Below are 19872 nucleotides of genomic sequence, written 5' to 3'. Positions count from 1 at the left end.
ATTTCACTAGTGCAGACTTTCCGGACAGGTGCTTGAGCTTGTAGTTGTTGAGAAACATGGATTAAAAAGTGCTGTGCGTTTTGTGGGAAAAGTATGTATCTGCCAGAGGAAAATGTGAGGTAAAGACCTTTACACCACAGAGTTGAGTTGAAATATATAAGCTGTCATTTCTGAAGGCAGCAGAGGCACACGGATGTGTCATGAATACTGAAAATAATCTTCCTCCATCATCCAAACCTTTTGGCTGTACCAGCAAATGAGATTTCTCCAACATTTGTTGTGTATCGAAGTGTGTATGAGACTAAAGATCTTTTATTTGAGCCCGCAGTTGTATCAAAATTATGCTTTCCCAGTCAGTGTTAATTCCATTAGTTACTGTTGGGAACAAATGAAAAGAACTTAATTTCTCTGTTGCTAGGTGATGTTTCCTTACAGGTTAGAATACAGAGTAAGGAACATGACTATCTTTCAGAGCTCATAGAATTGATTGTAGCAATGAAGAGGGAATCATATTTAGACCAACAATATAAAATTATATTTAGAGTAACATGCGTTTTCTCTGGAGACTCTCCTTACTGCAAGCAATTATACTCTGTATAAATCCCTGCATTTGTGTTCTTTATTGGAAGCATCAGTTCCTGAAAGCCTGCATATTAATTAAATTTGATATTAAATTTTCCCAGTCCTACATGACTTGTCTTCAGATTGAGTAGTTCATTTTTCTGCCTTGCCTACTTGAGAATCAAAGAGGAAAAAAAGATGATTTTTGAATGTTTTTTTATTTAACAAAGTATGATCACTCAGACAAACAACTGATGAGCTGCCACTTGTCCCTGTCAGTAGCAGCATATGGAGAGTTTTGTTGCTTCCGCATTGAGGATGTCATGGTCTCCAAAATACATGTTGTTCTATTTTTTTCCTTTTGTGAGGGCGATGCCTGTATTTACATGGATGTTGAAGACTATTGGTTTAAGCATTTTTAGTCAAAAAAAAAAAGTAAATGCCTTATAGCTCATTGTACCGGTGGAGGGTGTATTTTCTGTTCTTCATTTGTTACTGTGAAGTACAACTTCTTTGAAAACTCCATGGGTTCTTCGCACTATCATAAAGCAATACACAACCTTCCAGTTGTTGGAAGGTTCCCCAAGCTTTTCTGTTTGCAGCATGGGATCAGGCAGGCGGTCAAGAAGCTGAGGCGCCACTTGGCCGCAGGCAGTTGCAGTTGGGAGCAAGGGCAGTTCTCATTTGGGATGAACACAGATTTTGGAAAACCTGCTTTAGAGTCATGTGTTTTATAAATAAGCCGTCCATTATCGGTATGCAGTGATGCATTTTTCTCTCATAAATAAATCTATTTTGTATTATCTACTGCACGATATTTTCAACTCGAGGAGAGGAATCAACTTGTACATAAACAATTCACCTTACTAAAGGTACCTTTAAACAGGTGGATGAGACTCCTTTTAAAACAAGAAAACACAGTAGAAGCTTAGCTTGTCAGGAGTGAATGATGGTACGGACCGAGCTGACAGTTTTTGAACGGTAGTTGAGTTCAATGTAAGATTATGAAGTGATATGAAGTCAGACTTCTCCTTTGTTTTAGATGCTTCACTTCTTTTATATGAAATGCCTAGTTCTAAAGCAATTGTAAGGCTGTCTCCAACCTCGATAAGTATTGTGCTTGGAAGGAGAAGTTAACATGTGCAATCGGAAGTGACATCTAAATCATTTGCCTCATGTTTGCTTCATGTTCAGCCACTGAAATGAGTTGTAGCTTTTGTTCTTATGACAACTTATCTATGTAGGCTTTTTGCCAGCACTTCTATGTTAAATGCTTTGGAGCTGTGGTTATTGTTATAAATCAATCTTTGAAAGTTTGAAACTTTCTTTGTCTTTTATGTTTTATGCTTCCCATGTGCTACTGGGAAACATCCCAGTAAAACAAAGGTTTTTTGACTAATTATACAGGTAAAATTGAAGCATCAGGAGCCTATGTTTATGTGAGAAGAAAGGAAAACTAATGGAAGGTCAATTAAACCACATACATGCTTAAGACTGAACACAGTCTTGAATTTTTTCAGGCTTTGTATCTTGTTAAAGCTTAAGATCAGAGGCTTAGAAATCAGGAGTCCATACTGTTCTTTCAGAAATGTCTTTCAAAAAAAACAACCAACAGGTAACAAATATGAAAACTGTGCCTTACAACTGTGTATATCAGGTATCTTGGAGTTAAAATGACCTTTTACAATGTGAGGAAATCCTTGCCTCATTAGACTGAACGTCTTTCTGAGCATCCCATCTCCAGCTGTGGCATGTGCTATGGGAAGAAAACAAGAATTGGATGAGCATGTGGGGATGGACAGCTCCTCAGAAAATGCTCACAACACTCAGTGATTTGTGAGGTGGAATTTATGTTTTTTGTATGTTTGGATGTTTTTTCTAATGTGAATTTGTTCAACTGCTTTTCACCCCTGTAAGTAATGCAACAATAGTATGTTCTCTTTTCTGGAGGTGGAGAAGCTTGTCTTTACTGTAGAAGACAAGGTCAAGGAAAAGTCCCCTGCACTTGAATACATTGAGGTTTGTGATGTTGGGTTCCTAGAGGAGCTGATAAGCCTTTTATTTGCCTCTGAGGAAAAAGAAAAACTGCTTATTTTCATTAAGCATCTGAGTCTGGGCTCTGTAATTTATCTTGTCACTTGTAATAGAATATGTAAGCATTCTCTTTTGAGATGCTTTCTCATATTTCATGTGCGTGGAGAATTTTTTTCCAAATTTTGTTTTCCTTTTTATTGGAAAAGGAAATGGTTGAAATATCATACCATTTCAGAATTCATCTGCTAACAGAAGTTATGTATTAATCCAAGCTGAAGCCTGAAAATGAATGTTAGTGATTGGTAAGACTTGACGAGGTTGCTTAAGATAATATAGATGCATAGGTGTAGTGGCACTGACAGGCAACAATGCACTAAAACAACTGTGTTTACTATAACACATTCCTGTTTTTAATGCCATTAATATTAATGTCTTTGGATTTGTAGTGTTCTGCTGCTAGACTATTTGTCATCAGAAAACTGAAACAAAAGTCGCTTGTTATGCGGAAAAAGTGAGCCTGTATCGGTATTTCACAAAGTTAATCCTTTCTTCTCTTTTTGTTCCCTTCCATTTTCCAGTTTACTGCTATTTGTGTTTCCTTTTTTTTGTAGCAAGCAAGTAGGGAACTCTCATCTTCCCAGAGGCAAAGAAATCTACTTTTAATCTCAGTTGATCAGGATCTTGATTCTGTTTTTTAATATGGTTTACACCAAGCTGTTTTGGTCATGCTTGCGAGTTACTGAGGTGTGACCTAATACATGTCTTCCCCTGAAGCAAGTACTAGGCTGTCTGGCTCCTGAAATCAGAGAATAGCATAAGAATGCACAAGCCCAAATCCTTTTCAGATATTACAAAAACCTCTTATGTAGATTAAGTAAAACAGAAAGGCATCTTAACTGTTGGTAGTTGTTGGTGAAAGTGTGCTTGTTATGCAAGCTGCTGAACAAAATTTAATAGTGGATATTTTTCTTGGCCATAAAATCTTAGATATATAATATCTCCTGTGTTAGTAGCTTCGTGCTTTTAAGTAACTGACTAGATCTGTGTGGTGGGTTTGGTCTTACGACTTGGGCTGTTTTAGCTGTAGAGGAGCGGGTGCAGCTTCCTGTTTCACTGAGCTGGCATGGGGGCAAAATACAGATAAGACCATAAATTATTAAAAGGTTGCATACCTACTGTGCTGTCTTCATTTCAGAGTTTCTTCTCCAGTGTGAAAAGTACTACAGCAATCCTCTTTTCTCTCTGGGGTTACTTTCATCTCTGCGAGAGATTTTTCCTACGTATGTATCTATGTATATGCTCTCCAGTCATGCTACTGCTTTGCTGCCAAGTCAGATTGACCTTTCCATGGTCAGATTTTTGATTTTCTTAGTTGCTGTGTTGTCTGTCGTAAGCTGTGTCCTCACCATTGTAATCTTCTTGACTGCCGCCTATCCCCTCTGTATTCTACTCCTGTCTCTTTGGCTTAAAATCATTTTGATATCTGACATCTTATAAAGAGCTCTCAGCTCTGGAGCCCGCAGGCTTCTGATATTTCATTAAATACGGCTGCTTTCCAAACAAGTGATGATACTACTAGAGATTGATTAGATGAACTACACTTTGGTACCAAGTGTGGTGTTTCCCTCTTGTTCTCCTTTTATCAGATCCTGTGCTGTGATTGAGGCCAAAACTAAGTTTGTTCTGACCTCATCTTGCTGGATCTATTGACATTGTCTCCTTTGCTGTGATACAGTCTCCTTGCTCTGTGACTTCTGCTGCTTTCCCTGTGTCATCAAGTAGCAGTGTTATGATGTAGACATTTAGAGGCTAAGAATCTCAACTGGTGCAATCTTCAACCACTGAATTCATGCCAACAATCTTATAGCCCTCATGAACATGAAAAGGCACATTGTACTTCGCCTGCTTACCGGCAGTCTCTGTCTGTATGGATCTGTAATGCAGGGAACGCTGAAGTTCTTGCTTGCTGAGTGCTGCATAGCTGGAGGTTTCTTTGGCTGGTATTTTAGTCCCTGTGCAGCAGTTAAACTGAACTCTACCTTGGTGCCATCTGATCTCACTCCTGCTAGGCTTGCTATCCTTACGCTTAGCAGTGTTCAGTCATTACCTGTGCATGCTTTCCAGTAGCAGTGAAGTTTTTCCTCTTCTTTTTTCATTTAAGATCCAGTTTGTAATCAGATGGAAAACTAATGTGGCTGGCTGCTGGGACATTGGTCTCCAACCATTTGATACACTTACTGTTTGTTGTTGTTTCTTTTATCATGATCCTATGGATAGAGGGGTTTACTTGAAAGTCCAGAAAAGAGAGTGTAATTTCAGAGAAAAATTTATTTTTCATGGAGACTGGAGTCTACCCAGGAGCAAACGTAATTCTTGCCTCATAGCATATAGGAAGTGTGATGAATGTTGCTGTTATGTCCTGTCTGCAGGCATTTTCCCTTCCCTAGCCTACCATGGAATCTGTGTTGTTTTCTTTACATTGCTGTGCTATTCCTAAAATACACGACAGGGATTTGTGATGACTTTTTAGATGATTTTATTCTTTCCCACCTTGAGAGCACGGTATTTTGTAGCTTCTTGGACTTCTAGTGTTTTGTCTCTTCCTGTATACTTGCTTTCCAGTGTACTGAGTGCCAACTACATGATTCAGGATTGTCCTTCTCAAAAAAGAATCACAGTCAAAGATCCCAGTTGGGTTAAGGACTTCTAGCTGAAAAGGTGGGCATTGTGCCTTTGAAAAAGCTCCCTTGACCCCATATTTGAACTTACCCAATGCAAAGAAAGCTGGGTACTGAACAGTAGCTCTGCGAATACTGGCTAGCTCCTGACCCTCACCTTGATGTCAACATAGCAGGGTTCCCCAGCAGTGTTAAGTTTGCTAAGAAATATGTACCTCCTCAGCCGTGCTCTCCTGTGTGATAATCTATATTTTATGATAATATTTTGGTGATAATCTGTATTTTGTGTTTTTTTTTAAGCAGGCTACCTTAGATATTTTTTAGAAAAGAGGTGTTGACTCTCATGAGTGCTTGACCTTGGCCAAGCACTTAAAGATATTGCTGCTCTGAGCTCCTAGTGAGCGATTGTCTCTTATTGACCTGAGAATTAATACCTTACTGGTACTGGTTAGGAATGTCTGCCCTTAAATTGTTTCCGAAAATTCATTTAAAAATGATGTATGTAGCTGTGTACGTATCTAATCGCAGTCATCAGTGTCAGAGGCACATCTACCTCTGCAGCAGATTCACATGCATGTAGCAGGGAATTATTTTCTTAGCATGGCTCTAATTCTACAGTTCACATCCCAGTCAAGATAGGGTTAACTCTGTTTTTTTTTTGGTTCAGTTTCCAATATATGATGTACTTGTATATTACTTACGAAAACTTTCTTATTTCAGTGACAGCTGAGGAGCTCTGGAAAGGAGCTTTGGCAGAGACTGGTGTGGGAGTAAAGAAAGGAAGAGGAAAGAGAAGGAAGAAAAAGCTAAAAAAGAATCTCAATAGAGGCCAGGAGATTGGGGAAGGTAGGTTCATAAAGGGTTGAAGAATGTATTGACCTTTTCACATGCAGAGTTTTTTGATTTAACAAACTGATAAATTGCTGTTAGTTTCTGTGATGTCTGAACAGCTTGATGTATTCTTGTTTTCTGTAAAAATAAAAATCCTTGTACAGTTTAATGCGATCTTTTGATTTTTAAACACAAATTATGTCACAGAAAGCACTTCAAATGTGTGAGAACTTTCAATTTTATTGCACTTTTCCAGCGTGCAGGATTTCAGTCCTAGTTTAGCATAAAACTTTTTTCTTCTTATTTTCAAGGACGCTCCGGTTTCCTCTGGCCAGGTCTTAATGCTCCTCTGATACAAAGTGGGAGAGTACAGGCACTTACTCAACGAAAAAAAGAAGAACGAGACAAAATTCAGTCTGAAATTATTCAGCAGAGAGATACATGGGAGAAGAAAAGAAAAATAAAAACGAAGAGAGAGGGAGGATGGAGTGGAAAGTGTTGGGGAGGTGTCCTTTTGGATCCTCCTGACCCAGGTCCTAATGGAGGTAAGAGCACTGAATTAATGTCTTAGTCTTATTAGCGTTTTTGTCAAGGGGCTGGGTAAAAGGGAGATCCAAACTTCTCCTGTGATTTGAAAATCTATTTGTACTTCTGTCTTGGATGCCTTTGTGTCTGTACATATGCTGATGTGTTAATTAAGACAGCTGAATCAGAGAACAAGTTGTATTTACTGAAGCAAAATTTGTTAAATCTCTGCTGTTAGATGAATATGTTATGGACTGTCTGATGTTATACTTTATTGTGAAGTACTGTGTCATGTTACAGACTGTTACAGAAGTCTTGGAGTGTGGAAATATTCTTGTGTGTTTAGCATCAGTTGTCTTAAGTATGAAATGCAGCTGTGTTTTTGCGTTGTTTCTTAAAGGATCTGTCCTGTGAGATAAATTAACTTTTTCTTTCTAATAATGTAGTGAAATACAGTTTAAGATGTTGCAGTTTGAGTATAGCTACTGAGTTCCTTAGTTATATGCTGTCTAGAGGAATACCGCAGTGAAACTAGAGGTCTTATATTTATTGTAGACAAGTAAACTGTTTTATTTATTATGCTGTTCTTCAGACCAGTAGGGAATTTTCGGTAGCTTTAACAACTAAAACCTAGCCCTCTTCAATTAAGCATAAAAATAAGTTACTCATATTCAGCTGAGTTTTCCTTGTGAAGCACTTAATGATGCTTGTATGATGCTTGAGGATGATGATTATTGCCATTTTTCTGTATGCTTGTATGTCAGATGAGGTAAGATTGACAGCTGATTTTTCTCTAGCACTTGTTTCTGACTAGCTGTAGTCTCTAGTTCTCCGAACAGTTAAGCTTGGCTCATGTCTTTCAGAGTTGTATTTGTCCAGGAATATGTTCACCCAGTGAAAGCTGTGATCTTGGAAGACGTGTTGCAGAAAGTCTTTATAAATGAGACTTGATGCATAAATGGAATTTTCCCTATGAGTGGGAAATTACGTATATGGATTGTAATAACTTTTTTCTAATCTCCTTGCAGTCACCTTTGTTACTCAGTCTGCCTGCTGCGTTGTTTATGAATTATTCCATCTGAGTATTTTCTGGTAACGTTCTGTTGGACCTTATATCAAAATTCAGACATGCTTTGCACCAAGCCATAAGTCAGCAGGAGCGTTGTCTTTCCGGAGTAGTATAATGCTGTTGTCCATATAGACTGAACTAATTTTGTTGGTTATTTCTATATAGCTTTTTGTCTTGTAAATTCATCCCACTGTTTTGCACTTCTCTGCTCCCCTCCCAGGCCTTCAATTCCTGTAGCTGGAATAGATAATTTTGTGGCTTGTGTTGCTATTGTGTCTGAGATGCACTGTTTCCCTCATACTGCCTTGTGAACTTGTGGAGATCCTGCCTTCTGATCTCTTTGGGGCTTTTTTTTCTTTATCCTCGGTTATTAGAATAACTCATTCTATTTCAATATCAGCCTAATGCTATAGTATATAAGTGAAAGATTTCTTGTGTTTTTTTACCTGCGTTTTATTTTCTTACCTGGAAAGCATGTGTGCTGTGGAAGGTAGTGACGTGACTATGGAGGAGGCAGCCTGTCACCTGAACCTTACGAGTGAAAAATAGAGACTTGAGAAGTTAATGAGTTATTCCAAATTCCTATAAATTATTGTTGGAATATAAAGGAAAGTCAAGAAAAATTCATGGTTCTAGTTCTGTGCTTTAAACACAACACTATGTTGCTTTTAAAATAAAATGTGTTTTCAAGTAGTTTATTCTTTTAAAAGAAGCAGCAGCAGCTGCAAACAGCATGAATGTATGTATGAATTGTACTCTTCAGTGTTTCTCTGGATTTCAGTGTGGTTACTGATCACAGAATCACCAAGGTTAGAAAAGACCACCAAGATCATCTAGTCCAGCCATCCACCTAACGACCAGTATTTCCCCACTAAACCATGTCCTTTAGTGAAACATATAAACGTTTCTTGAACACCTCTGGGGATGGTGACTCCACCACCTCCCAGGGCAGCCTGTGCCAGTGCCTCACCACTCTTTCTGAAAAGAAATGTTTCTTGATATCCAACCTGAACCTTCACTTGTGCAGCTTCCAGGCCATTCTCTCTTGTCCTAATCACTGTTACCTGGGGGCAGAGGCCGCTCCCCACCTCGCCTTGACCTCCTTTCAGGCAGCTGTAGGGAGCTATAAGGTCTCCCCTGAGCCTCCTCCAGACTGAACCATCCCAGTCTCAGCCACTCCTCATAAGAGTTGATGTTGATTACTTGCATTAAAGCTGGCTATACTAGTCAGTTCAAGTTCTGCCAAAAAGAGGAAAGAACACTACAGTAAAAATATGAAAATGAAACTGTCAGCTTGCATTAAAGTGTGCTTGAGAAAGCAGTTTCTGATTAGCATACACCTATTTCCTTTTAGTCCATTAAAAATTGTGGGGATTTGCAGATCCCCATAGTTCTGTCAGCATCTCTTTCTTCAGAGAAATAATGAAATGACTTTGTAGGAGAGCGAGGACATTGGCTGTGTTCAAAGCACCGTCAGCGTGGTAGGACTTGAGACTGTCAAACCCAGTGAATCCATTTGTTTCGAGACTGGCACGAACAGATTCCCTGGTGTCCAGCCAGGCATGAGCTGTGGCTTGAGATGCTGCCGTTCAGCCCTGCCTACCTACTGTTCTGGAAGGCTTCTTGCAGACTGGCAGTTCTCTCAACTGTACTGAGGTGATCACGTTTATAATAGTCCATATAAATGATAAAGCAACATCTGAGTCCCTGATTTATTTTTTTCCCCACCATTATGCTGTTTTAAGCTCCACTGTGACTATACCAGATGGAACAAGTGTTTAATGTTTTAATTAACACTAGTCTTCTAAATGGTGAAAGCTCTAGTTCATAAAGTAAATTGGAAAAGCAGAAGGTTGGTAAGATCTACTGTTTATTCTGCCTCTTATGCTGAGATGTTGCATTTTACTCGCTACTCATTGTTTTCAAAGGCCGTCGCTTTTCTTTTTTCTAGAATAAAGCTTTTCTTACAGTGTATGTCAGGGTGAAGGCCTCTGGATAAGAAAACTTTTGATGGGGCTTCTGTTAGCATGGTTTTGTGTTCTTTCCTATTACTTGCCAGCTTTGGAGTCAGTACTTACAGATTGTGTGTCATGCCCAGAGCTCTGCTCTATTCTAGCTCTTTCCTACCTCATAATTTCATAGGACATTTCAAAAATTTCTTATTCCTTTCAAGCCCCTTTTAATGACAAAGTAGGAACATGCTGACTTTAGTGCAGTGAAAAGAATGTGTTTCCCATGTAGAGCTGAATATGCAGCATATACCTGAAGTAGCTCTTCTTATCATAATGATGACAAGAATGGAACGCAATGTGACATGGAAGCAATGCATAACACTTTAACCATAACTGGACAAAATGAATGACGCTATGGTTGTCTTTGCAAAGGTTTTTTTTTTCAGGCAGCATTTGAAATCGAAAGAGGTTAAAAGAAAGTGGCTGCACTGTTGTTGATTATTTGATGTGGCTGTGTTTTGGTTTTTTCTCTTCTTGAATTTCACAGAAATATGTATTAAGAAATGCAGTTTGAGTCCTTGTTGATTGTCTAATCCATGTTTCAGAATGTTCTGAACAGAACTGGTTAATAGCATTGCTATGATGAAGGTTGACCCATTTGGTGATGTTTTTAACCATTTACAGCCTTTGCATGTTGTACATGAAATACAGTGATGGTTTGTTTTCTTTGTTGCTGTTTGTTTCACTATTTTAGAGCAGTATTTTTCTTTAATCATACTGTAGACTATTGTTTTCCATAGCATTTCTGCAACTGGAGAGAATCAGGAAGAGCATTGGATATAATTTAATAAAAATGCTTCAATATAAGTGCTGGCTTGCAGTGATCTCCAAAAGAGTGTTTCAGGTTTAATTTGGAAAGATTGTGCAGCTTAGCTTGTGGTTAAAATATTGGAGAGATTCTGGGGTCAGTTCAGGTTTTCATCAGCTCTCTTATTACTTTCTGTGTGATGTTCAGACAAAGCTGTTATATTGATGTCTTGCTTTACCATTAGGAAAAGTATTATTTTTCTTCCTGTGTGCTACACTGATTGTTTAGACTGGACAATCTTTGGAGACTGTTTGCATCTTACTTCTCCTGCAACCGCAATAGCTAAAAAGATAATGTGTTGATTCCAGTTGGAAGCAGGGGTGCCTTATAGAGCACAATGGTTGTGCAGAGGTTTTCATATCTTAATTATAACAGAAACGGTACTATAGTTACAAGAGTAGTATTATGCTTTCTAAGAAGTTACCATTTGAACTGGATTTTTTAAAGATAGATTTCTTAATAGATGTTGATTTTTATTAAAGAAATAATTATAAAGTTATGCACTATAAACAAAGAGTTGCACATTGTTTTCTCTGTTTTAAAAGAATAAATGAATGGATTCACATTACAAAGTACAAAGCCTGCTCCAAAAATAATGCCTCCTGTTTCATTATGTTGGCCCATGATGTTAGAGGCAGATGTTGGTGGTATGACAGTAGAGGCTGAACCTTCCCACCAATATCCCACTACATTTTGTTGCTGTGTGTTGCAACGGCATCTGACGTGGATGTTCATCTGGAGCAGAAGTGTGGAATTGAATCCCTCCATGCAGAAAAAGTGGCACTCATTGACACTTGCTGAAAATTCATGGAGACCAAAAAGTGGATGTGAGCACAGTGAAAATTGGACTGTGTGGGCAACATTCTCCTAGCAGTGGCACTGTCATAGCAGCTGTGGAACGGTGGATCACCTCTGCTGGTACAGATTGTTTTGAGCACAGCATGCAGACTCTCGTTCATCTCTGGTGAAAATGCATAGCTAATAATGGTGACTGTGTTGAAAAATAGTGTTTTGTAGCTGAGAGTTTGCTCTATCAAATAGTGTTATTGTGCCCTTTGTATCTGTTGTAGTTTCCATAGAAACAAATAGGTTCCTCCAAAAGTAATGCCTCCTATATTTGAGGCCTTTTTGAAAGGAAGCAACTAATAATCTTCATTTTCAGATATGTGTTTAAATTATTTTCTCCTTACGACTGAGATAAATTTATAAATTACAGCAACATAAAAATTCCATTCTTTTAAAAATTATATTAACTGCAGGGAGCTGTACTGATATGTAACTAATACAAGGAAATGTAATGCACTACTTTTTCCCCAACAGAAACTTATGAGGATTTTGAAACGAGAGTCATTGAGGTAAGCATTACAAAACTTTTCAAGGACTTTAATTATAATTATTTTATATTGGGCTTGTAATTATTTAACAGTCTTTGCTAAGTCAGTGTTACAGAAATTAGTCTAGTGTGTTGTTTCAACTGCATGACATCATCTGCCATTGTTTTCACGGAGGCTTCTCTGTTGAGCAGATAACATCTGATTCAAATGAGTGGCTATGGAATGGCAAGTGCTTTCAGATAAAGCTTTAACAGTTCCCATGCAACTGTAATACAAGCCATATAGATTTTAAAATACTTAATCTCCCCATTGCGTGTCCTTGTCATCTTTTTGCAAACCTAGAGTAGCAGTGCTAATGTATAGCTGATGGTATGCGATCCCTTGGCTGGTGTGACATGATATTAGCTGACTACTAAGTCCGAATAACTCAAGATACTTGCTCACTGGTAGCAGAACTTCAGGCTATAAGTCAAGGTCTTGAACGCTGCCAATAAAAGTTGTTTTGAAGGGCCACCTTCTTCACGATGTTTGCAACAGACCACCACTCAGAATGTGGTCAGAGAAAGTGCTTTTTAAAAATAGTAAAGGTTAATTTTTTTTAAAGCAAGATAAACTATTAGTAATAGATTTGAAATAGTGAATTGAAAAAATGTTAGTAATGCAAATATGTGGACCTTTGTTACTTCTCAATGGAAAAGCCATTACTGGAGAATGCAACGCATTCCAGAGCAGACCATTAACAGTTAGTACTATGCATGCTCGTGCTATTGCAAGTTATTTTGTCTGCCATTTATTTTATTAGTTTTTCTAATCTCAAATATGGTTGTTGCTATGGAAACCCCAGAACTAGTTGAAGCCTTGTTAGGGCGAATCATGACTTCAGAAATAAGCTGATTTCTTGTGACTCATTTGCTGTCAGTCCAGAACCAAGTGATGCTGCACATCCAGAAAAGGATGTGCAGCAGTAGCTCTGGAAATAAGAACAGTATTTCCCCTCTGTTCTTGCATTCCCTTCTCTTCTGCTTGTGTCCTAACTCTAGTGAGGTTTGTGGTAGCCGTGGCCAACTCTGTCAGTGTTGTATACAGCTTGAAATCTCAATCTGTTGTAGTTCTTCTTGTTGGTTTTTAAATACTTGATGTGTTAAAAAGGACTCTATGTTTTGCTAAAATGACTGAATTATTAGAAAGCAAAACTCAGCAAGGTGTAGCAAATTGACCTCTTCCAGCTGGGGTTATCAAATTGCTAAGTTTTGGCTAAGTCTTTCTCGTTCATAAGCATTGATCTTACTGGTGAAGGAGAAAGAGCTGGGAGAAATTCAGTGTTACTTTGCAGCCCTCTTTGGTTGGGTTTGTCTCCTGGTGCCCTGAAGCCCAACAACGGAGCCGCAAAGCAAGGTGGTAAGAGTAGCACCACAAAGCAGGGTGAATACCTAAGAACTTGTGAGAACCTGGACTGTGCTTTTGATAAATTAAACCCTGTTATACAAATACTCAGGGGCATAAATCAATCCAGTGGCTTTGTGCTGCAAGTAATTGCATAAACTTTAGAGTATTCTCATGTTGCTTACTTAGCTCTAGATGAAATTGCTTATAAGATTTGTCTCCCTTTCAGAGTTATCATCAAAACTTTATTTGCAATTAATATTTAACTACTTTATTATTGGAAAAGTATACATGTCTAGCTGCTGCATTGAGAAGAGACTGCTTTAATTTCTAACCATGATCTTAGAGCTGAGACATTATCCTGGATCTGTGCACGTTCTCTGATAGACGCATAGCAAATCTCTGCTTAATACAAATGTCAACATCTTTCTATCACTGTGAAAAAGTGACTGTCCAATGTGTTGCTACACAGTTTTGAATAAGTAGTGTTGACTGTTCATCACCTTACCCATGTCATTATTACAGTTTTGCTTATTAACAGTTCTGTGAAATACTGCCTGTATTTTTAGCCAGTGTTGTGTTATACTGCTGTCTAGACGTGGTGTTTATACCACTCTGAGTTTGAATTTCTGTTTAGTTTCACTCTGAGCATTTCAACTTGTGTTCCACTACCAAAGTTGACTAGTGATGCCTGTTTTGGAAGGAATCATACTTTCTCTGTACCACTACCAGGTACTGTCCCATATCAGTCTGTACTTATTTTAAAAACGAAGTTGCTATTTAAGGTCAGCTTTGATTTGAATGAGTGAAGTGGTACTGGTATGCACAAGTACAGATGAAATAACACACACTTGAAAATTAACGTGCAATCAGTTTTTTTTAGTTGAATGTTTGATCGCTGCTCAGTACATTCCACGTGAAAATTCACAGGTAATGTATTCATGTTGACTGAAACGGGAGTCGCAGGTATACAAAATAACTGATGATTTTTTTTCAGCAATCTTAAAACCTGTTTTCTTTATCAATATGTAAAGCACAGCTGCGTATTTCTGCTGTTCACAGGCCTGTGTTCAGCCAGTGTATAACAATGCACACAACCATTTGCCATAACAGAATCAGCACCGCACTGCACCCTCCCTGTGTGCTGGTTTCAGCCCGTGCCGATGGCACACCGCTGTGTGGGTGTTGGGAGCAATGGGTGCGTGCCTAGGCCTGGGCTGTGGTTTGGACATGGTTGTCTTAGGGGCTTGCTCTTATTTGCAAATTAGTTTAAGATCAAAGGGTGTACAGTGATGAATGTTTCCTCCTTTTTCACGTTGGGCATGCTACTGGTACCTTACTAACAGTGCATCTTCTCTCTAGCCATTGAATCCCATTCCATATAATCTAAAGGAAAGGAGATTGTCAACTCTAGTCCTGCTTCCTAAATATAACAAAATGGATTTCACCCTTCTCATGGCTATCCACTTCCCAAGTGTCCCAGCTGTCAAGGGCTTTAAAACCATTTGAAGTGTTTTGCTGTTTCAGGACTTGCCATGTAGCTTACTGATTCTGACATTTCTTTTTCATACTTAAGTTAATGTGGAATAAGAATTGATTTTTAGATCATGCTTCTGCTACAGTTGTTACAGATAAGTGTTACAACTTAATGAGCCCTGCAGGTCACAGTGTTCTCAATTAACTGAAAGGCCATATTGGAGAGAAGTGGCTGTTCCTCTGTCACTGTGTCACCACCCAGTCAGCTACCAGTTTGGATACTTCATTAGGTATTTACTGAGTTAGGTCGTTCTGTATCTGCATGATTATTTACAGTTAAATACATTAGATTAAATAACAAAAAGCTGATTGCTATGCAGCATGTCCCTGTGCCGAAGAAATCTCTTTTGCTGCTTTATTACATCTGAATAATAAAAAAGCATTTAAGAAGTAGGCTAGGGATATACTGTCATGATGTTGCCACAGATGTGAGAAAGTAGGAGTGTGTTTTGCAGAAAAATACAGCTGCAAAAATAAAAGGGCTGCTCCAAAAGTAATGCCTCCGGTGTTATGTTGTCCCAAGTTGTCAGGGGTGGATGTTGATGGTACAGCAGTAGAGGCAGAACCTTCCTGCCAATATTCTATTACATTTTGTTGCCATGTGACAGATGGCAGCAGAGGGGCAGTCTGACAAAAATGCTATCTAACATGGAAGTGCGTGTGGAGCTAACATGAGGAACTGAATTCCTCCGTGTGGAAAAAAAAGATACCTATTGACATTCATTGACGCTTGCAGAACATTTATGGAGACCAAGCAGTGGATGTGAGCACAGTGAGGTGGTGGGTGATGCATTTCAGCAGTGGCGACAGCAGTGTGAAAGACAAGCCATGTTCTGGATGGCCATGCACAGCTGTCACACCATGAAATGAAGAGTGTCCCAATGTGCTCATCTGTGGAAACTGGCAGATTACGACCAGGAACCAGAGCACGACCAGCTACAAACCTGTGCTTGTAGCTGAATATAGGCTTCAGTGCATCGGAAACAATGGTGGCAATGTTGGAATATGGCAAACACTCAAACATGATCAGAAAGAAACATGTAAGTTTTTCAGTGCTTATTGAACAAATATAAGGCTGCAGGTGGCAGTTTCCTGGATCACATCATTGTCAGTGATGAGACATGACCACGATGAGACAGAATCAAATCGGCAGTCCATGAAGTGGTGACACGGGGATTCCTTGTTGAAGAAAAAGCTCAAGACACAATCCACTATCTTCTAGGACAGGAAAGGGGTGATCCTTCTGGATTTCCCAGAAGCCAAATAAACCATCAGCTCTGACCACCACATTGCTGATGCGAAGCTGAAGGCTTGAACTTCTACAGTCAGGCCAGGGAAGAAGACAACCTTTCACTTGCAACACAGTGACACCAGGCCCTATATCAGTTTGAAGACTGTGGAGCGCACTGCCCATCTTGGCTGGACTGTCCTACCACACCCCACTGTTTCGTCCAGATTTGGTGCCTTCTGACTTCCATCTGTTGAAACCAGTGAAACAATACCAGGGACTGTATATTGGTTTTGGTTTTGATTTCGTATTAACTTGTGCTGCTTGAAGCAGCTTACTTGGGCTACCTGTCCCACATAATCCCAGAATGACGGAGCTGGGAAAGCACCTCTGGGTCCGTTTACTCCAGACCCCTGCATCAGCAGGCCCAGAGCTGCTTGGCCAGGTATTGTCAAATTAATTCTTTTGTTTCTGTCTCAAAATCACACCGGTAGCATTAAAAAACATAAATAAAAAAATAAGACCTACATGATAGCTTGTGTTAGGACACCATTTACCTTGAAACGTGTTCACAATTAGAAAATGAAACCTAGCAGTCAATAAGGCGGAAAAGCATACAAGTTCAGTGCCCCTTTGAATCTTTTACAAATGTGAGCCTTCTAAGGATGAAGATACAGCGATAAATAATGTATTTTGCAGATGACAGATATGTTTTTTTTCTTGTCTGACACTGAAGTTGCCAGCTACAAAAAGTCTGTCTTTAGAGGACTTATTTTTTTTATGTTCATATTTTTCACTTTGCCACCTCTTTCTAGTAAAGATCAGTTTGCTTAAAATTGTACCTAGGATAGTACCTAAGTCACTGCAGCCTTTCCAGTGGTGGAGTAATTCAGTTTTTTCAGTCAAATGGTTATGTATTGTCTTTTTAAGCAAAAGAAACACTCATTGGTGTTTAAATATTTAATTACAGAAAGGCATAGACTTGATTTAAAAAAAAAATAAATCGGGTCAGGCAATACATTCAGTTTGCGTAGTGAAAGGCCATAACATAAATACACTGGTACTGTTCTTCAAGCAAAACCTACTTTCTGCAGATAAATGTACACTGGTCTTTCTGTTTGTGGATAGAGCGTGGTATGATGTTGAGCTGGGTATTGAGAATGTTGATATTACCCATGTCCTTGTTCTTGAAATTCAAAATCATTTCTTATTTTTGTTCAAGGTTATCTCATTCTTTCTTATGTTGTAGGTAAAACTTAATATGGACTTCATTCTTTTATTTGTAGGTGGTTTTTCATTTCCTTGTTTAATTATTTGGTTTGGGTGGTTTTGTTTTTTCTTTCTTTTGGAGACTGTAAAAAAGGATGGAAGATAATAGGACAAAAAAGTTTTCTACGCTTGCATACTGAAAATGACTTAACTGGCTCTTCCTAAGATAGAATCAATCCAAGTAAATTGTATTGAGTGGATTATTGGGTGGATATTCTGAAAAGCATCTGAATGGTATTTTCCCAGGAATCAAGTTATTGAGGAGCTCTGCAGAAGACTTTGAGAAGAAATAGTTTCATCTTGTAATCAATATAGTGTGCAGTAAATAAAGCCAGATTCTGGGCTCTTGCCTGAATATTGTCTTTTTTTTTTTTTTTACCATGTTGTCTCCAGTAGCATGCTTTACAGACTTAATTCTTAGTTGACCTGACTCAAATTGGGTATACTTTCCGGAGTTGTATCGTAGTATTTGCAGTTCCTAACTGAGTCTTGGTGTAGCAAGAGTTAGTGCAAAACCAGTAAATTTGTAAAGGTGGCATTTACTGTCAAGTGAGGTTGGTTGGTGGTTATTTCTGTATTTTCTCCAAATGCCAAACTGCATTCAGTCATGTTTTTTCTTGATTGCGTGTGACCTGTTTGGATGCAGCATTTTGCCTCCACTGTTGCATGGTGCTTCAGACAAGCAGGACTGAAGAGAATGGTCAAAAACTTTTCTGAGTATGGTCTGGACAGCTCATACCTGGTGTGGGTTGCACTGCCCATTTGCAAAGCAGTGATAGAAGTGCCTGATTAGGGGAAAAAAGGATCATCAGTAGCTGAATGTCTGGAGGTCTTTGTTCTTGCAATAGAATGTCACCTGAACTTACCTAGTCCTTGGCAATTATTGATGTGAACAGTGCAGGAAGGTTGGTTGCATGGAGACTCTTGTCTTGAGACATTTTAGGAATGGAGACACTGGAAACCACAAGGCTTTTTGTACCAGACTACAGAGAGTTGTCTTGCCTTAGGAACAGTAGCTTTCTCTTGCATTGAAGAAAGCAGTGTCAAAGTCAGAAGTAAAGGTTTGTTGGGCCAGAAGGAAAGAACCTTGTCTTTGATGCTTCTAAATGGATTAACAGAAGATACGTGGAACTGTGGAGAGAGATCTGTAAGGAATATGAATGCAGAGAAGATTTCTAACTGTATCACTCTGTAGTAACATGTTTTGCATCCGCTAAACAAGTATGAATTGCCTAGATGTAGCAGGGAATCATAAGTAGAATATAAACTATAGTTTCAGCTTTCTATGAAGTAGCAAGAAAACCCGTTCATATGTGTTTGCTTTAGGAGCCCAGAATTATTCTTGGTAGACTTAACACTTGTGACAAAAAGATCATTCCTTAAGGCACAGTCAGAAGCCTTTATAAATCATTGGAAATTGTTTTCTAGCTATTGCTTTTGCAAAGGGCACAACAGAAAAGGCTTATGAAAGGAAATGCTGCTTGAAATTACAGTGACTGAGATCTATTGCACGACATCCTTGACTGAAAAATTATATGGTATAAGTGATACTCTGAGTAATAGTTTACTTAAAATGAGATGTTGGCACAAATGTATTTTGGGGTTGTAGGGATTTCAGAACTGCATGCAAATTTTACGCTCCAGGGATGATACCAGCAATGTCTTGTGACTGATAATGAAAGTTACCAGACATTTTCTATGATGATAACACATGAAGCAAGCTGTTACAGGAAAGAAAGAAGTTCAGAGAGGAAATGTAAACACGCACTGAAATTTCTTCAGGTTGGGTATCAGGAAAAAGTTAATCACCAAGAGGGTAGTCAGGCTCTGTATCAGGCTGCCCAGGGCAGTGGCCGTGGCACTGAGCTTGCCAGAATTCAAGAAGCATCTGGACAAAGCTCTCAGTCATGGGGTTTGATTTTTGGATGGCCCTGTGCGGAGCTGGGAGTTGAACTTGATGGTCCTCAGGGGTCTCTTCCAATGCAGGATATTCTGTGATTTATTTTTTTTTTCTGATCTTCTGGGAGTTCTTAGAGTTTTGGCCTGCTTTTGAAGTAGAGTTTTGGGATGCTACCTGCAACTGCTTGTGTTGATTAAACAATTAAATGTTTCTACTTCTTTTTACTTGTTGGCCTGCATGGTTGAAGTTGTAGGTATTTGGAACATTCCATTCAGAAGCTTTTGGGTGAGGTATAAATCAATGTTATTATGAACCAACCTGTGAAAAGGAAGCAGAGCCATCTCAGATGTAGTGTGACTTCAAGAATCATACTCAGATATGAGCTGTAGTATAAAACCACATTTAGACCTACTCTGTGTCAGTAAGGCATTTGGATTGCATCCTTTTCATAACTCACTAGGTAAAATGAATTTTATGCATGTAATGGGAAAATTATCAGCACTAACCTGAGTTTATCTATAGTTTCTCTGCAAATTGGATTCATTTCTAACTTTGAGAATTGTGCCTGGGATTTATCCCAAAGCTGTGATGGGTCAGTTTTTGTGAAAAACTCCTCATGCATCTGATCAGAAACTCTCATATGATTTGTTCTGGGGGGGGTAGAACAGTCTATTTCTGTGTAGTGGTGGTTCTCCTTACTGTGT

At 38.8% G+C, this 19872-nt stretch overlaps 1 protein-coding gene across 1 annotated transcript in view; it reads left to right on the top strand.

The window, feature by feature from the left end:
* Positions 1-19872, top strand: part of MRPS5 (mitochondrial ribosomal protein S5) — a 44721-nt gene that overhangs the window by 7139 nt on the left and 17710 nt on the right. Inside the window, exons 3-5 of the mRNA XM_021390276.1 lie at positions 5994-6119; positions 6416-6649; positions 11839-11873. Coding sequence (XP_021245951.1) covers positions 5994-6119; positions 6416-6649; positions 11839-11873 — 395 coding nt within the window. The remainder of the gene's footprint in view (positions 1-5993; positions 6120-6415; positions 6650-11838; positions 11874-19872) is intronic.

This window comes from Numida meleagris, chromosome 3, assembly GCF_002078875.1.
Source record: "Numida meleagris isolate 19003 breed g44 Domestic line chromosome 3, NumMel1.0, whole genome shotgun sequence".
Taxonomy (NCBI): domain Eukaryota; kingdom Metazoa; phylum Chordata; class Aves; order Galliformes; family Numididae; genus Numida; species Numida meleagris.
Note: the sequence above shows the minus strand (reverse complement) of the source record. Positions and strands in the feature narration are given on the sequence as shown.